This window comes from Ceratotherium simum, chromosome 13, assembly GCF_057802395.1.
Source record: "Ceratotherium simum simum isolate JZ-2026a chromosome 13, ASM5780239v1, whole genome shotgun sequence".
NCBI classification, from domain to species: Eukaryota; Metazoa; Chordata; class Mammalia; order Perissodactyla; family Rhinocerotidae; genus Ceratotherium; species Ceratotherium simum.
Window position 1 is genome coordinate 28,980,986 of NC_141912.1, and position 19,429 is coordinate 29,000,414.

Genomic DNA, 19,429 nt, shown 5'->3' on the forward strand with positions numbered 1-19,429 from the left:
ATGGAACTTGGACCGGAGGCTTCAGTAACCACAGCAGAACCCATGACTCAGCTCCCAGTGGTGGCACCCCTGACACCAGCTCTACCAGCAGTGAGGGCTGCATACAAGTTTCTGCGTATGGATGCAGCGCCTGTGAACACAGCACCTCTGGCAGTGTTGCCGACAGCACCCCCAGACAACCTGGAAGCTGCACTGCAGGTGATGCACTGCAGGTGATGCATGGGGAAGGAACCTCTGAACACATGGAGAACACACAAAGAGCCAGTGAGGGAACAAGAGACCTAGGCCACCCTGGAAGGAACAGAAGTGCTCACAGTCCAGTGACGCCAGTGGTGACACCTGTACAGCAGTAACATCATAAGCAGCAAGTCACCAGCAACCTCAGAGGCACAAGCAGCACAAGGAGGGCACTGACAACACCTCTGGCAAAGGCAGTGGAGAGTGGAAGATGTAGGCTTTCAAATACAAGCAGAAGCAGGTCAGATCCAAGGTAAACAAAGCCTAACCCAAATAATAAAGGTGATTACTATCACAAATGTACCAGCAGAGGATCAAGTCATCAAGTACCATGAAGAACCACAATAATACAGAAGAACAGAAAGAAAATGACCACTCTCCAGAAACAAAACTTGAATTCCACAGGATATTACAATCTAACTGACAGAGAATTAAAAACAACTGTCATGAAGAAACTCAATGAGTTACAAGCAAACTCAGAAAGATAGTTCAATGAGCTCAGGAATAAAATTAATTAACAGGAGGAGTACTTAACCAAAGTGATTGAAACCGTAAAAAAAAAAAAAAATTCTGGAGATGAAGAACAGAATTAATGAGAGGAAAAATAAAGTAGAATGCATTAAAAATAGAGAAAACATTATGGAAGGCATACTTAGTGAGCCTGAAGATAGAAATCTGGAAATAATTCAGGTGGAAGAGGAGAGAGAACAAGGACTTTTTTAAAAAGGAGAAATTCTATGAGAACTATCTGACTCAAGAAGGAAAAGTAACATAAGGATAATAGGTACCCCAGAAGGAGAAGAGAGGGAGAAAGGAGCAGAGAGCTTATTCAAAGAAATAATAGCTTCCTCCCAAACTTGGGGAAGGAACTGGATATCCAGTACATGAAGCTAATAGAACTAATTATCTCAACGCAAAAAGACACTTTCCAAAACATATAAAGTTAAAACTGTCAAAAGTCAAAGGCAAAGAAAGAATATTAATTACAGCCACAGAAAAGAAAATAACTTACAAAGGGACCCTCATCAGGCTTTCAGTGGATTTCTCAGCAGAAATTCTATAGGGTAAGAGAAAGTGGAATGATATATTCAAAATACTGAAAGACAAAAGCTATCAGCCAAGAATTCTCTATGCAGCAAAATTATCCTTCAGATATGAAGAAGGAATAAAAGCTTTCCCAGACAAACAAAAGCTGCGGTAGTTCACCACCAATAGACCTGCCTTATAAGAAATGTTGGAAGGAGCCCTCCAAAGAGAAACAAAATGGAAAAGGTTTAAAAGGCCTTCAGCATGGTGATAAATAGACAGACAGAATCATAAAATTGCAACTCTATATGGAAATAGATTATTAAACACTTAATTATATCATAAAAGCTACAGGGAAAGACAGCATCAAAAATAAGAATAACCACTTCAATTTAGACACAAACTCACAACACAAGAAAGAATAATTTGTGACGAAGAAAATCATAGAAGTGGAAGAGGAGAAGGACAGAACCTGAATAGGCTAATGCAAATAAAACATTTTTAGCAAAAAAAGGTCTAGCTCATCCACAAGATCTCTTGTACAAACCTCATGGTAACCACAAAACAAAAAATTACAGAAGCATCACAAATCATAAAAAGAGAAAATTGAAGAAATATCACAGAAAAACACCAAACTGAAATGGTAGACAGAAATATAAGAAAAAATAAAGAACAGATGTATAGAACAACTGGAAAACAAAAGATAAAACGGCAGTATAGGGCCCTCATATATCAATAATCACTCTAGATGTAATAGGATTGAATTCACCAATCAAAATTTTCAGAGTGTCTGGATGAATTAAGAAACAAGATCCATAATAGGCTGCCTCCACGGACCCATCTGAGCTCTAAAGACAAATGCAGGCTCAGAGTGAAACGGCGGAATGCGGTGTTCCAAGCAAATGGCAAAAAAAGAAAGCAGGTATAGCTATATGTATATCAGACAAAACAGACTTCAAGATAAAAATGATATCAATAGACAAATATTGGCATGATATGATGATAAAAGGGACATTCCACGAAGAAGATATAACAGTTATTAATACATATGCATCTAACATAGGAGCACCAAAGTATATAAAGCAACTAGTAACAGACTTAAAGGGAGAAATTGACAGCAACACAACAATAGTAGGGGACCTCAATACCCTGCTTACATCAATGGATAGATCATCCAGACAGAAAGTCAACAAGGAAATAGTGGCCTTAAATGAAACACTAGACCAGATGGACTTTATAGATATATATGGTACCTTCCATCCCAAAGTAGGAGAATACACATTATCCTCAAGTGAATATGGAATATTCTAAAAAATAGACCATATTTTGGGAAGTAAAACAAGCCTCAATAAATTTAAAAAGATTGAAATCATATCTAGCATCTTTTCCAGCTACAATGGTATGAAACTAGACGTCAACTATAAGAAGAAAGCTGGAAAAGTCACAAATATGTGGAGACTAAACAATATGCTACTGAACAAATATTGGATCAATGAAGAAATCAAAGGAGAAATTAAAAAAATACCTGGAGACAAATGAAAATGAAAACACAACATGCCAAAACTTGTGGGATGCAGCAAAACAGTACTGAGGGAAGTATATAGCAATACAGGCCCATCTGAAGTAACAAGAAAAATCTCAAATAAACAATATAACACTACACTTATAAGAACTCTAGGGGCTGGCATCGTGGCCTAGTTAAGTTTGGCGTACTCCACTTTGGCAGCCTAGGTCGATTCCTTGGCGTAGACCTACACCACTTGCTGGCAGCCAAGATGTGACAACAACCTAGGTACAAAATACAGGAAAGTCGGCATGGATGTAAGCTCAGGGCGAATCTTCCTCAGCAGAAAAAAAAAAAAAAAAACTTGATATAGAAGAAAAAACAAACCCCAACGTCAGTAGAAGAGTGGTTATAATAATAAAAATCAGAGTGGAAATAAATAAAATAGAGATTAAAAAGAGAATAGAAAGGGTCAATCAAACTAAAAGTTGATTTTTTGAAAAGAAAAAAAATATTGACAAACCTTTAACTAGACTCAGAGAAAGGAGAGAACGCTCAAATCAATTAGAGCAAAATTGAAAGATAAGAAATTACAACAGATAATACATAAATCCAAAGGAGTATAAGGGAACACTATCAAAAACTATTTGTCAATGAATTGGATAACCTAGGAGAAATTGGAAAATTCTTAGAATCATATAACCTCCCAAAACTAAATCCGGAAGAAACAGAGGATCTGAATAGATCAATAGCAAGTAACGAGATGGAAACGGTAATCAAAAACCTCACAAAAAACAAAAGTTCAGGACCATATGGCTTCTCTAGTGAATTCTACTAAACATTCAAAGAAGATTTAATACCTTTCTTTTTCAAACTCTTCCAAAAATTGAATAGGATGGGACTCATTTTACGAGACCAACATTACCCTGGTACCAAAACCAGACGAGGACAACACAGAAAGGAAAATTACATGCCAAAATTGCTGATGAACATAGATACAAAAATCCTCAAGAAAATATTAGCAAATCAAATAAAACTATACATTAAAAGGATGATACATCACAAACGGGTGGGATTTATTCTAGGGGTACAGGAATGGTTCCCCATCTGAAAATCAATCAATGTGTTATACCACATTAACAAAATAAACAATAAAAACCACACGGTAATCTCAATAGGTGGAGAGAAAGCATTTGATAAGACCCAACATCCATTTATGAAAAAACTCACAGGAAAATATGTATAAAAGGAAAGTACTTCAACTAATAAAGGCCATATATGACAAACCCACAGCCTACATCATACTCAACTGTGAAAAACTGAAAGTTATTATTCTAAGAATAGGAACAAGACAAGGATGCCCACTCTCATCACTCTTATTCAACATAGTATTGGAAGTTTTAGCTGTAGCAATGAGGCAAGAAAAAGAAATAAAAGGCATCCAAATTGGGAAAGAAGAAATAAAACTGTCACTAGTTGTGGATGACATGATTCGTTATATAGAAAACCAAAAGGATCCACCAGACAACTGTTAGAAATAATTAACAAATACAGTAACGTTTCAAGGTACAAAATAAACATACAAAATCAATTGCATTTCTATGCACTAGAAATGAACTAGCAGAAAGAGAAATCAAGAATAAAATCCCATTTAAAATTGCAACAAAAAGAATAAAATATCTAGGAATAAATTTAACCAAGAACATAAAAGACTTATACACTCAAAACTATAAGACATTATTGAAAGAAATTGAAGAAAACGTAAAGAAATGGAAAGATATTCCATGCTCATGGATCGGAAGAATAAACATAGTTAAAATGTCTATATTACCTAAAGCAATCTAAAGATTCAATGCAATCCCAATCAGAAACCCAAAGAGATTTTTCACGGAAATAGAACAATAATCCTAAAATTTATACAAAACATAAAAGACCCCAAACAGGCAAAGCAATTCTGAGAAAAAAGGACAAAGCTGGAGTACCTTTCCTCATTTCAAAATATGCTACAAAGCTGTAGTAATCAAAAGAGCATGGTACTGGCAAAAAAACAGATACATGGATTCATGGAACAGAATTGAGATCCCAGAAATAAACTCACACATTTATGGACAACTAGTCCTTGACAAAAGTGCCAGAGCATACAATGGACAAAGGAAACTCTCTTTAATAAATGGTCTTGGGAAAACAGGACAGCCACATGCAAAAGAATTAAAAAGTAGATCACTATCTTACACCATACACAAAAATTAGCTCCAAATCGATTAAAGATTTTAATGTAAGACTTAAAGCCATAAATATACTAGAAGAAAGCATAGGCAGTACCCTCTTTGACACTGGATTTAGCAGTATCTTTTCAAATACCGTGTCTCCTCAGGCAAGGGAATCAAAAGAAAAAATAAACAAATGGGACTATATGAAACTAAAAAGCTTCTGCACTGCAAAGGAATGCAGCAAAAAAATGAAAAGACCACCCACTAACAGGTAGAAAATATTTGGAAATCATATATCCAAGAAGGTGTTAATTTATAAAATATATAAAGAACTCATACAATTCAACAACAAAAAACTGAACAACCCGATCAAGAAATGGGCAAGAGATCTGAACAGACATTTTTCCAAAGAATTTATACAGATGCTAACAGGCCAATGCAAAGATGTTCAATATCATTAATTATTAGGGGAATAGAAATCAAAACTATAAAAAGATATTACCTCACATCCATCAGAATGGCTATTACCAAAAAGACAAGAAATAGCAAGTGTTGGAGAGGATGTGAAGAAAAGGGAACCCTCATGCACTGCAACAGCATCCTCAAATATGCACAGATATTTCACAAATGGGCATATGGCCTTTAAAAATACAAAAAAGGAATATTGACCTCATTCATAATAACAGAAATGCAAAATAAAATTTAAAATAAAAATAGTTTTCTCAACTATCAGGTTGAAATAGAAATCCAAAAGTTTTATAACATACTGTATTCCTGAGGCTCTGGGGAGGACTAAATGATGTAATTCTTATTAAGCTCTAATGAAAAAATGCCTAGCACAAAGTAAACACTAAATATGCAATTCAAGATTCATGAGTTGGGTATATATCTATCAACAGGGACTATGGATCCAAAACTCAATCCAGAGAATGTATGTTTTTCCATGATTTGCATTTAACCTTTAAGGAAACATTATTTCTTTGGAAAAAATACCTATTTCAATAAAAGGGCCCTAAGAGAACTCTGATTAGATGTAAAATTTTCCTTGAGGCTGAAAATTGGCTTGTCTATTTATAAATAACAGAGGCAGGAAATAATCTAGAGAAGAGATAGCTCTGAAATGCAGGATTTATTCTATAGAAGGGAGAGCCAAATGGCAGTGTTATGTAGAATTCATTTGCTTTGTAAGGAGTTTATGAGCTTATTTTTCTTATTTTCTCAATGGACCAAGCTCCTTTCTCCATGATTATTGCTTAATTGTAGCTGGGAGATTGGTTCCCTAAGGTCAAAATTTCTAGCATGCCCCATCCTAAAGTCACTACATTCCCTCAGGAGTAAAAGACAAGTAGACACTAGGTATCCTTGTATTTTTTCAGATATGGCATAAAAGATAAGCAGAGTCAATATTTTGATGACATTTAGACACAAAGATGGTTGGACTTAGGAGGAACTATGGAGAGTGAAACACTACCTTACAAGTTGAAAAATGGAGCAAAACTAAGAGGTAAGAGACAAAAAAAACCTCTGAGATGCTTCTTTCAGAGGATAAGGAAGCTTAGTTCTGAAAGAGGGTAAGTTACTTTTACTCTTTATGCTTTTCTTTTTTTTTTTTTGTTTATTGCAGTAACATTAGTTTATAACATTGCATAAGTTTCAGGCGTACATCATTACACTTCTATTTCTGCATCGATTACATCATGTTCTCATGTTCTCCACCCAAATACTAATTACAATCCATCACCACACACATGTGCCTAATTATCCCCCCACCCTCCTCTCTCCCTGCTGCCCCTCTGGTAACCACCAATCCAATCTCTATCTCTATGTGTTTGTTTGTTGTTGTTATTATCTACTACTTAATGAGTGAGATCAGACAGTATTTGACATTCTCCCTCTCACTTATTTCACTATGCTTTTCTTGACCATAGAGACAGAAAATTTTGCCTAGAGTACTGTCATTTTGACAATCAATAAGTTTGTTTTAGGAAGACAGACTATGGACAACAGCAGGAGAGAGAGGCAATCATGGTATGTGAAATAAAAATAATTTTATTAAGAATAAAACTTATTTAGAACAAAAGACAAAAGAATAGTTGATATTTAAATATTTGAATAGCCAGAGTGAGTAGGGTATTGAGTTAGGCTGGGTAATTTTTTCTGTCTTAATTTCCAGGATTGTTAATTATGGGAAGAGCTAACTGACAGCTGAGGGTAATTATGCCTGGTAATTCTTTTAAAGCATGAACTGATCTCTTACCCCAAAACAATGTAGATTTGGTACGTAATCTGCTTAGAGGTTTGGGAAATGACCTAAATAATCAAGTGGATGAGCCTCTATTTATCAAGGAATCATATTTCTATATATATGTAATTTGTAGTCTGGAAAGGATTGCCAGTGGATTTAGGGGTACTACAAATTCATTTTAGCAACATAACACAAGAGAACAGAAAGTTTGCAGACATGCACCTTGAGAATGTTTTAGAGAGTTTATTATTATACCCGCTAGGTAGCACAAATGATACAAAAGATATACTTATTTCCATGACCAATTTGATTATGCATATTGCTCAAAATTATCTCCTATTCTATTGAAGATAAAGAAAAAACACATTTCATACTTTTTTATAATACAAAGTGTAAATAATGAAGTATTGCTAAGAAAGTATAATATGTTTTATACTAAGAACACATGAGAAAAAACTGTTTTGAATGATTGTGGATTAAGTACGATGTAAAAATAGTTCTGGATATATCTTCAGCCAAGACTTGCTATATGGTATTTTGTCTTTGAAGTCTGCTCTTGTATAATAAAAGCAATTATTACAGATTATTTTTTCAAGGAAACATTTAAAATCAGAATCTTTCCTTTTCTTCCTTCCTTTCTTCTTTCTTTCTTTCCTTCCTTCCTTCCTTCCTTCCTTTCTTCCTCCCTCCCTCCCTCCCTTCCTTCCTTCCTTCTTTCCAAAAGGATTAGTGAGTAATATACCTTAAAGAGATGGAAATTACAAGTGGCCACATACTAAATTTTGAATTAGGTGAAATCTGGCTTTGGTGACTTCATTTCTGTTTTATTGTCTTACTCCCATTTAAGATTCCTTCTCAAATCTGAAAGTTTTCCTACATTGCCCAAATGAACACCCATTGATAGAAGTTTTCATACACTGCAGAATGGCCTCTTCTTTCCGTAACATTCTCACATTTATATCAAACAAATCACAATGTGAATGGTGAATGACATATATATGGGAAGAGTATACATTTTACCAGGGTAATACGTTAACCAAAAGATTTAAACTTTTAGTTTTTTCTTACTGCCTATCAAATAACAGCATATTTGTACTACGGATATGATTAACCATAAAAAAATTGATGACTAAAGTAAAATATTTTTGGTCATCATGAAAAGATAACTGCCACAATGGAAACAATCAATTAGGATTTAAATCTTTTATTTTATCCATCTCTGTGTTGTTTTACATCAGCTCATTGAATCTCCATAACAATCGCCATGTGAAAGTTACTGAGTTAATTCCCCAAGGACATAAAATTAATATCATATAAATGGAATATATGCAGTCTCCACTCTCAGTAACTGCTTCTTTGAATGATTTCACCATGAGTCCTGATGAGAATATTTTGGGCACAAAATCAGGTATATTGTATGGCAATGGAAAGAGTACACCAAAACCCCAAGAGTTCTAGTATATATTATAGCAAGTCCATTTAGTATAACTCAATAAAGACCATTTAGTACAATCAGAACAAAGCAAGATTAGCAACTAGAAGGATGTGCAGCTGTGACACACAACTATCTACTGGGGCTTTGGGGGGAAAAGTAAATAAATAAAATCTTTAAAAAAAAAAAAAAAAAAAAAAAAAAGAACAAAGCAAGATTAAATAAGGAACCGTCCTTGGAGACGGTGCCTTGTTTAGTAACATCTATTACATATTTGTTCATTATGAAAAGAATGCCTAATCACTGAATAAAATTTGGAAAAGTGCAACACAACAGTTTAATGAAAATCATTAATAATCTCAAATCCAGAGATGATCCTAAGTATCATTTTCTGTGGTATTTTTCCCCATGTTATTTTGTACATAAATTTATGTATATTCCATCAATATTGGTAAAATATTTCATATTTTATATTATGCTTATTTCATATTCTAAGATATTGTGAGCATCGTGAATAGGTATTGCATAATTAAAATCAATTGTATTTACTGTATAATAATCTAATCAATGGATAAATTATATTCAACATTTATCTATTCTGAAATAGTAAGGTTATTTTTTCCAATTTTTCAATAATGTAAATATACTGATGATGCTTATACTGGAATTGAAATATTTATTTACATCTGATTTTGTATCTAGAATGTTTTCTAAGGAGAAACTTCTAGATAAATGATACTATTATTAACATTTAAAAATGGCATTTCTTTATTTTTGAAAATTCTTTTTTATTTTTTTTAGCTTATTTGTTTATTGCAGTAACATTGGTTTATAACATTGCAAAAATTTCAGGTGTACATCATTGTACTTCTATTTCTGCATAGATTACATCATGTTCACCACCAAAATACTAATTACAACCCATCACCACACACATGCACCGAATTATCCCTTTCACCCTCCTCCCTCCCCCCTTCCCCTCTGGTAACCACCAATCCAATCTCTGTCCCTATGTGTTTGTTTATTGTTGTTATTATCTACTACTTAATGAAGGAAATCATACGGTATTGGGCCTTCTCACTCTGACTTATTTCACTTTGCATTATACCCTCAATGTCCATCCATGTTGTCACAAATGGCTGGATTTCGTCGTTTCTTATGGCTGAGTAGTATTCCATTGTGTATATATACCACAGCTTCTTTATCCATTCGTCCCTTGATGGGCACTTAGGTTGCTTCCAAGTCTTGGCTATTGTGAATAAGGCTGCAATGAACACAGGGGTGCATGTACCTTTGCAAATTGGTGTTTTCAAGTTCTTTGGATAAATACCCAACAGTGGAATAGCTGGATCATATGGTAGTTCTATCGTTGATTTTTTGAGGAATCTCCATACTGTTTTCCATAGTGGCTGGACCAGTTTGCACTCCCACCAGCAGTGTATGAGAGTTCCCTTCTCTCCACATCCTCTCCAACACATGTTGTTTCCTGTCTTGTTAATTATAGCCATTCTGACGGGTGTGAGGTGATATCTCATTGTAGTTTTGATTTGCATTTCCCTGATAGTTAGTGATTTTGAACATCTTTTCATGTGTCTGTTGGCCATCTGTATATCTTCTTTGGAGAAATGTCTGTTCAGGTCTTTTGCCCATTTTTTAATTGGGTTGGTAGTTTTTTGTTGTTGAGATGCATGAGTTCTTTATATATTTTGGAGATTAAGCCCTTATCAGATGTATGGTTTGCAAATATCTTCTCCCAATTGTTAGGTTGTCTTTTCGTTTTGTTGATGGTTTCCTTTGCTGTGCAGAAGCTTTTAGTTTGATGTAGTCCCATTTGTTTATTTTTTCTATTGTTTCTCTTGCCCGGTCAGATGTGGTGTTTGAAAAGATGTTGCTAAGACCGATGTCAAAGAGCGTACTGCCTATGTTTTCTTCTAGAACTTTCACAGTTTCAGGTCTTACATTCAAGTCTTTAATCCATTTGGAGTTAATTTTTGTGTATGGCGTAAGGTAAGGATCTACTTTCATTTTTTTGCATATGGCTATCCAGTTTTCCCAACACCATTTGTTGAAGAGACTTTCTTTTCCCCATTGTATGTTCTTGGCTCCTTTGTCAAAGATTAGCTGTCCATAGATGTGTGGGTTTATTTCTGGGCTTTCGATTCTATTCCATTGATCTGTGTGTCTGTTTTTGTGCCAGTACCATGCTGTTTTGGTTACTATAGCTTTGTAGTATATTTTGAAATCAGGGAGTGTGATACCTCCAGCTTTGTTCTTTTTCTCAGGATTCCTTTAGCTATTCGGGTCTTTTGTTGTTCCATATGAATTTTAGGATTCTTTGTTCTATTTCTGTGAAAAATGTTGTTGGAACTTTGATAGGGATTGCATTGAATCTATAGATGGCTTTAGGAAGTATGGACATCTTAACTATGTTAATTCTTCCAATCCAAGAGCACGGAATATCTTTCCATTTCTTTGTGTCTTCTTCAATTTCTTTCAGAAATGTTTTATAGTTTTCAGTGTACAGATCTTTCACCTCTTTGGTTAAGTTTATTCCTAGGTATTTTATTCTTTTTGTTGCAATTGTAAATGGGATGGTATTCTTAATTTCTCTTTCTGCTACTTCGTTGTTAGTGTACAGAAATGCAACTGATTTTTGTATGTTGATTTTGTATCCTGCAACTTTACCATATTCGTTTATTACTTCTAAAAGTTTTCTGGTGGATTCTTTAGGGTTTTCTATATATAAAATCATGTCATCTGCAAATAGTGACAGTTTCACTTCTTCCTTTCCAATTTGGATCCCTTTTATTTCTTTCTCTTGCCTGACTGCTCTGGCTAGGACTTCCAATACTATGTTAAATAGGAGTGGTGACAGTGGGCATCCTTGTCTGGTTCCTGTTCTTAGAGGGATAGCTTTCAGTTTTTCACCATTGAGGATGATATTAGCTGTGGGTTTCTCATATATGGTCTTTATTTATGTTGAGGTACTTTCCTTCTATACCCATTTTATTCAGAGTTTTTATCATAAATGGATGCTGGATCTTGTCAAATGCTTTCTCTGCATCTATTGAGATGATCATGTGACTTTTGTTCTTCATTTTATTAATGTGGTGTATTACGTTGATTGATTTGCGAATGTTAAACCATCCCTGCATCCCTGGAATAAATCCCACTTGATCATGGTGTATAATCTTTTTAACGTATTGTTGTATGCGATTTGCTAGTATTTTGTTGAGGATTTTCGCATCGAAGTTCATCAGTGATATTGACCTGTAATTTTCTTTTTTTGTGTTGTCCTTGTCTGGTTTTGGTATCAGGGTAATGTCAGCTTCGTAGAATGAGTTAGGGAGCTTCCCCCCCTCCTCAATTTTTTGGAAGAGTTTGAGAAGGATAGGTATTAAGTCTTCTTTGAATATTTGGTAGAATTCACCAGGGAAGCCGTCTGGTCCTGGACTTTTATTTTTGGGGAGGTTTGTGATTACTGTTTCGATCTCCTTACTGGTGATTGGTCTATTCAAATTCTCCACTTCTTCTTGATCCAGTTTTGGAAGGTTGTATGATTCTAAGAATTTATCCATTTCTTCCAGATTGTCGAATTGGTTGGCATATAGTTTTTCATAGTATTCTCTTATAATCTTTTGTATTTCTGAGGTATCTGTTGTAACCTCTCCTCTTTCATTTCTGATTTTACTTATTTGTGCCTTCTCTCTTTTTTTCTTGGTGAGTCTAGCTAAAGGTTTGTCTATTTTGTTGATCTTTTCAAAGAACCAGCTCTTGGTTTTATTAATTTTTTCTATTGTTTTTGGTCTCTATTTCATTTATTTCTGCTCTGATTTTTATTATTTCCCTTCTTCTACTGATTTTGGGCTTTGTTAGTTCTTTTTCCAGTTCCTTTAGGTGCATTGTTAGATTGTTTATTTGAGATTTTTCTTGTTTGTTGAGATAGGCCTGTATCGCTATAAACTTCCCTCTTAGAACCGCTTTTGCTGTATCCCATAAATTCTGGCATGTCGTATTTTCATTTTCATTTGTCTCCAGGTATTTTTTGATTTCTTCTTTGATTTCTTCGTTAACCCAGTCGTTGTTCAGTAGCATTTTGTTTAATCTCCATGTATTTGTGGCTTTTCTGATTTTCTTCCTATAGTTGATTTCTAGTTTCATACCGTTGTGGTCAGAAAAGATGCTTGGTATTATTTCAATCTTCTTAAATTTATGGAGACTTGTTTTGTGGCCTAATATGTGATCAATCCTGGAGAATGTTGCATGTGCATTTGAAAAGAACGTGTATTCTTCAGTTTTTGGATGGAATGCTCTGTATATATCTACTAGGTCCATCTGTTGTAGTATGTCATTTAAGGCCAATGTTTCCTTATTGATCTTCTGTTTGGATGATCTATCCGTTGGTGTAAGTGGAGTGTTAAAGTCCCCTACTATTATTGTGTTACTGTCTATTTCTGTTTTTATGTCTGTTAATAATTGCTTTATATATTTAGGTGCACCTACATTGGGTGCGTAGATATTTACAAGTGTTATATCCTCTTGTTGGATTGTTCCCTTGATCATTATGTAATGCCCTTCTTTGTCTCTTTTTACAGTTTTTGTTTTAAAGTCTATTTTGTCTGATATGAGTACTGCTACCCCAGCTTTCTTTTCATTGCCATTTGCATGGAGTATCTTTTTCCATCCCTTCACTTTCAGTTTGTGAGTGTCTTTATGTCTGAAGTGTGTCTCTTGTATGCAGCATATATATGGGTCTTGTTTTTTTATCCATTCAGCCACCCTATGCCTTTTAATTGGGGCATTTAGTCCATTGACGTTTAAAGTAGCTATTGATAAGTATGTACTTACTCCCATTTTTTAACTTTTTTTTTTTTTCCTCAGTGTTTAAGTAGTCCTTCTCTGTTCCTTACTTCTTCTATACAGAATTGATGGTCACTTTAGTTTGACCTCTGTCTGAAAGCTGTACTCTTTAACTACCCTCCTCCCTCCTTTTATGTTTTTGATATCATATCTAACCTCTTTTTTGTGCATTTGTATCCATTACGTTCTAATCGTGGAAATAGATAATTTTTCCTATTTGTGGTCTTCTCTTTTCCCCTTAAATGAGTCCCTTTAACATTTCTTGTAACACTGGTTTCTTGGTGACAAACTCCTTTAATTTTTGCTTATCTGGGAAAATTTTGATCTCTCCTTCCATTTTGAACGATAACCTTGCTGGGTAGAGTATTCTTGGCTGTAAGTTTTTTCCTTTTAGCACTTTAAATATATCGTACCATTCTCTTCTAGCCTGTACGGTTTCTGCTGAGAAGTCAGCTGATAGCCTTATGGGGTTTCCTTTGTATGTAACTTGACATTCTCTTGCGGCTTTTAGGATTCTCTCTTTATCTTTAATTCTGGACATTTTGATTATGATGTGTCTTGGTGTGGGCCTCTTTGGGTTTATCTTGTTTGGGGCTCTCTGTGCCTCCTGTACCTGGATGTCTGTTTCCTTCCTTAGGTTAGGGAAGTTTTCATCTATTATTTCTTGAAATAGATTCTCTGCCCCTTGTCTCGCTCTTCTCCTCCCGGCACCCCTATAACATGGATGTTAGTGCGCTTGATGTTGTCCCAGAGGTCCCTTAGACTGTCCTCACTCTTTTTAATTCTTTTCTCTTTTACCTGTTCAGCTTGGGTAATTTCTTCTAGTCTTTCTTCCAGCTCACTGATCCGTTCTTCTGTATCCTCTACTCTGCTTTTGAGTCCCTCTAATGAGTTTTTCATTTCCAGTATTGTATTCTTCATTTCTGATTGGTTCTTTTTTATATCTTCCATTTCTTTGTTGACATTCTCACTGAGTTCATCTATTCTTCTCCCCAGATCAGTGAGCATCCTTAACACTCTTAGTTTGGTACTAAGAGTGTTACTAAGTGGTACTAAGAGTGTCTAACTCTCTGTCAGGTAGGTTGCTCATTTCTGTTTCACTTAGTTCCTTTTCTGGGGTTTTGTCCTGTTCCCTTACTTGGAATGTATTCTTTTGCCTCCTCATTTTGCCTCTTTCCCTGTGCTTGTGTCTACGTATTAGGTAGGTCAGCTACGTCTCCTGCTCTTGGATAGGTGACCTTATGTAAGTGATGCCTTAGGAGGCTTCCAGTGTGCTTCCCTCAGTTCTCAATGTTCCAGGGGTGGCCCCTATGTGGGCTACGTGTGTCCTTCTATTGTGGCCTGTTAGCTCTCCCTATAGGCGCCCAGGGAGGCTGAGTTATGCTCCTGGCCAGCTGTTGTAATGCTCAGCTGCTTGTAGTTGTTGTGGGCCCTTCAGTCTCTTTATCAGGTGTGGGGAGCCCCAGCACAGTTGGCTGTAAGTTCTAATACCACATTTGTGTTGCAGTATTTCTTTTAAGTGAGTAGGCCCCCAGTGTGGCAGGTTGTTAGGCTCAGGGCCTTAGAATTGCTGTAAACCTCTAGCCTATTAGGTCTCTTGTCAGCTCTCTGAGGATTGCAGCTGGGTGGGGCTGGCCTCAGGCACAGGAGCACCCAATTGTTTCAGGCTTTGGAAGGTGGGGCAAACCTCCTATGTGGGTCTTTGAGAAGCACAAGTCTTCTGCAGCTGACAAGCCCTGCTGCCCACAGGTCCACACACACAGTCAACACAGTCCTGCCCCGTGTGAGCGCCCCGACCTCCCCAAGCGGACCCAGTCTCTCCACGGCGGGAGCCCCACACACTCCGCCACCACCCCACACTCTCCACCCGCTCCTTGTGCACACCCTGCCCCGCTCAAGTCAGCTCAGTTGCCAGGCTGCAGAAAATCCAGTCACCTATCTATGCAGGCCCACACGTTGCCTAAGGGCTTGTTGTTAGGTGGGGCCAGTCTCTAGGGTGGGCTGCCTGCCCTGGCTGAGCTGGATTAAATCGGTGCTCTAGCGGGTGGAGCAGACCCTGGGATAGCAGGTCTCAGGGAAAACTCCAATGGCGTCTGTGTCAGCATGCTCACACCAGGCCACAACAATGGCCGCCGCCAATGTCCCAGTCCCTGGAGAGGTCTCACCCCTCACCGAGATGTACCAGGGCCTATTAGGTGAGTCTCTTGTCACCAAAGCACTGTGCACCTTTCTTTCTGGTGATTTTAGGATGCTTTCTGGAACGGGTGAGTTTGTGCGCGGGCCCTTTAAGAGCCAGTTTTAGTTTCTTTGTGAACCGGGTTTTCTGGGGATGCTCCCCAATGCTGTAGTAGCAGGCAAAGTCAGATATTATGCCGCTGGTGTCGATTGTGCTGGGTCCACAAAATGCCCACAGCGGGGGCGCTCCCCGGCTCAGGGCCCCATGCCTCCAGGGAGACTGCGTACCTGTGCACTGCTCCCGGCGGCCCTGAAGCTGGCGGCTTGTGAAGGCGGCGTTTTTCCTCTCCGGAAGGGAGTCTCTGCCTCTTCTACCCCAGTTAGGATTGTCCGTTGTTGCAGGAGTTCCTCTTATCCAGTTTTCAGTTCTGTCTCAGGGGTAATTTTTCCACGAGTAGTTGTAAATTGGCTGTGTCCACGGGAGGAGGTGAGTTCAGAGTCTGCCTACGCCGCCATCTTGACTCCGCCTCCTATTTTTGAAAATTCTTAGTGATGTGTGAAAAATTTTCAATATGGAATATTTTATCTATATTTATACAGAAATATTTTGAAATTGTACCTTTCTTTAGTAACTGTTCACTTTATGAACTTAATTTTAATAAAATGTTTTAATAATTTGCCTCAGGATACTAATTATGTGTAAATTATGTCAAAATGTTTTATTCTTCCTAGTATTTAGGATTCTTATTTAATTTTATTACTTCATTGCGCTAGCTAGTAAACCAGCTCACTGTGCGTTCCAGGACACAGACCTGTTTTGCCTAATATGCTTTGCCATCTTTCAGTTCAGACAAAACAGTGACCTTGAATTCATGCATGCGGATTATTGGATACGACAGATTTTATATCTTTACTAGCTAATATCTAATGTTTTAAATAAAATATGTTACTAAGTGAGTGTTTAAATATTCACACACTACAGGTTTATTCATTAATTCTTAGCTATATAGAATACTGTTTAAAAACACAGGATTTTCTCTGGGGCGGAAGTCTGGCATCAGGAGTTTGATGCCTGCACTGCCATCATAAGCAAGTTATTTAACCTTTCTGAAACTTACTGTCTTTGTCTATAGAATGGAAATGATTTATGAGGATTAAGTGAGACATGTATGTAAAGTGCTTAAAAAAGCCCTTCACTCATAGAATCGCTTCATGAATGATGATTGTTTTTATTGTTATTTTAATAGTAATACTCAAATTTAATGATGCATTGAAAGTAGTTCAAAGTTTGAATAAAATGTTCTCACTTGAGTTATATATTTGTTTTACACATAAGATGAATGAAGTATTCAGACAGTGTGTGTGTATACATACATGATCACATCCAGTACTCACTTCAGAGAATTTCTGTAATATTCTTCATAGCTCGTTTCATTTTGCTACATAAAATCCACTGTATAGACATATTTTCCAGAAAGCAGAAGATTATAAGATACTGAAGTTTTATTGCATGAAAGCATATTTTGAGATTTTTTTTATACTTGATGTATGGCTAAATGATGGGAATAGTGAGACCAACCATGGAAACCACAAACTTTTTTTAGATCTTGTTATTTGATATACATATATATTTATTGCAACAAATATAAATGTGTCTTTGGTATAGCAAATTAAGTGAAAATTTGTGTGCTATTAGTCTTAGTTATGTTAACTCTTACAAATTATTCATTGGCTAAATATCATAATAAATGAATTCCATGAGTGTACTTTCTTTGGCACTTGGAGTTTTACTCATATTAACATAATTACAAGAAGCAGAAAGGAGAAATACAGTAAGCAGAAAGAAGAATTTACCTTCTTTAACTGGTAGTGCCTTTCAAAGGTGGTCTTTTTCATCTTCTATAATAGAAACACATTAAAAAGCAGCAAGAAAATGAATTGAATTGAAGGGAATGAAGTTAGAACACATGAGTAAATTAGAGATTTAATGATGCATCAGTGAAGTTTCAGTTTCTCTCAATCTTAGATCCAACAGTTTCTTTTTGTAACAAATATATTCCAATACCTCTTTCCTATCTTTACTGTTATGATCTCTACTTCTTAAACTATGAGTTTACTAAATGAAAGCCATGAATTGAAACATGCTTGTTAAAATAGGTATACATGGTTGTTAATTCGCACTTTTATTGCTGAGGTAATAAAAGGAAATATATTAATGATTTTGGTTCAGCATCCCCTATCCAGTTCCTGGGTTGCATGCAGGTGCCTGAAACAGAATAAGTTCTACGCATGGGATAATCGGGCTCCCACAATTCTCTCTGCGCTGTTCCCTGCAAGTAGTGTCACAACAATGAGAAGATTCAATAATACCTTTAGTCACCTCAATGGCTTTGTTTTGGTGGGCTTTTGTGAATGGCCCAGACTAGAAATAGTTCTTTTTGTGGTCATCTCCATCTTCTACATCATGACCCTCCTTGGGAATTCAGCCATCATTAGCTTGTCATGCTTTGATCCCAGACTCCACACCCCCATGTATTTCTTTTTGGCTAATCTCTCTTTTTTGGCCCTCTGCTCTACTACCTCCATTGTGCCCCAGATGCTGGTAAATGTAAGGAGCCACCAGAGAAACATCAGCTACATAGGATACATAGCTCAACTTTTAATCTTCCTTGGTTTGGGATCCACTCAATGTGTACTTCTCTCAGTAATGGCCTTTGATCGCTGTGTAGCTATCTGCCAGCCTCTCCATTACACAGTTACCACGCATTTTTGGCTATGCCATCAGCTGGAAGCAGTGGGCTTGGTAACAGGTTTCAAAAACTCTTTGGTGCAAACAGTGTCGACTCTCCTGTTGCCTCGTTGTGGTCAATATCAGGTGGAGAATTTCTTCTGTGAGGTACCTGCCATGCTTGAATTACCGTATGTTGATACATGGATCAATGAAGTGGAGATGTATGCAGCAGTGGTAGTCATAAAAGTGATCCCAATTGGATTGATTCTATTCCCTTACATCAACATTGTCAGAGCTGTAGTTAGGATCCAATCTTCTGAGGGTCGCAAGAATGCTTTCAACACATGTGGGTCTCATCTGCTGGTGGTCTTTATGTTCTATGGCTCAGCCATTAATGGTTATGCATATACGGCACCCAAGAGCAACTCAGCCAAATTGAAGGGCAAGCATCTTGCACTTTCCTATGGACTTATAACTCCAATGCTCAACCCTCTCATCTACACCTTGAGAAACAAGGATGTTAAGGGAGCAGTAAGAAGCTTCTGGGGAGAGAACAAGAGCAAAGATGGAACATGGCTTAGGAGAATGAAGTCCTCTTACAATTCAAATTCCACACTCCCAGAATGCCAATGGGCAACTGCCAGCATTCCTCTCACTCCCAAATTACAATGGCTGATTGTTACTATTATTACCTATGTATTTCACAGGAAGTAAAATATTGATTATTCTCCACCTGAAGTAATGAAACAGAGCTCTAAAAACAGGTAATGAACATTCATGGATTTAGTAAAGTAATTGCATTTTTACTAAGTTGTCTTTTCTAATGAAGTTTTAAAATTAATAACGAAATATTTCTTATAATATGGCACATTAAAATTGATGATTAAGGGAATAATCTTGAAACTTATGTAAAAAAGCAGAAAGTTGACTGCTTAAAATGACTAAATTATGTTGCAAAATTAGCAGAATGCACTTATAGATAATCAAGAAAAAACTTCATTTCCTCCTT

General features: G+C 36.5%; 1 protein-coding gene across 1 annotated transcript; it reads left to right on the forward strand.

Moving 5' to 3' along the window:
• LOC101407387 (olfactory receptor 2B8-like) lies at positions 1–19,179 on the forward strand. Its single transcript, XM_014796263.2, has 2 exons — positions 1–212; positions 17,952–19,179. The coding sequence occupies exons 1-2, from the start codon at positions 1–3 to the stop codon at positions 19,132–19,134; spliced, it is 1,395 nt and encodes a 464-aa protein (XP_014651749.2). The 3' UTR covers positions 19,135–19,179.
• The last annotated feature ends 250 nt before the right edge of the window (positions 19,180–19,429 follow it).

What these genes read in the sequence shown, in the direction of transcription:
- LOC101407387 (XM_014796263.2), top strand. Translation starts at nt 1, where the DNA reads ATGGAACTTGGACCGGAGGCTTCAGTAACCACAGCAGAACCCATGACT. An exon ending in CTGCAGGTGATGCACTGCAG is followed by an intron (nt 213 to 17,951) that starts GTGATGCATGGG and finishes GGTTGCATGCAG; the next exon opens with GTGCCTGAAACAGAATAAGT.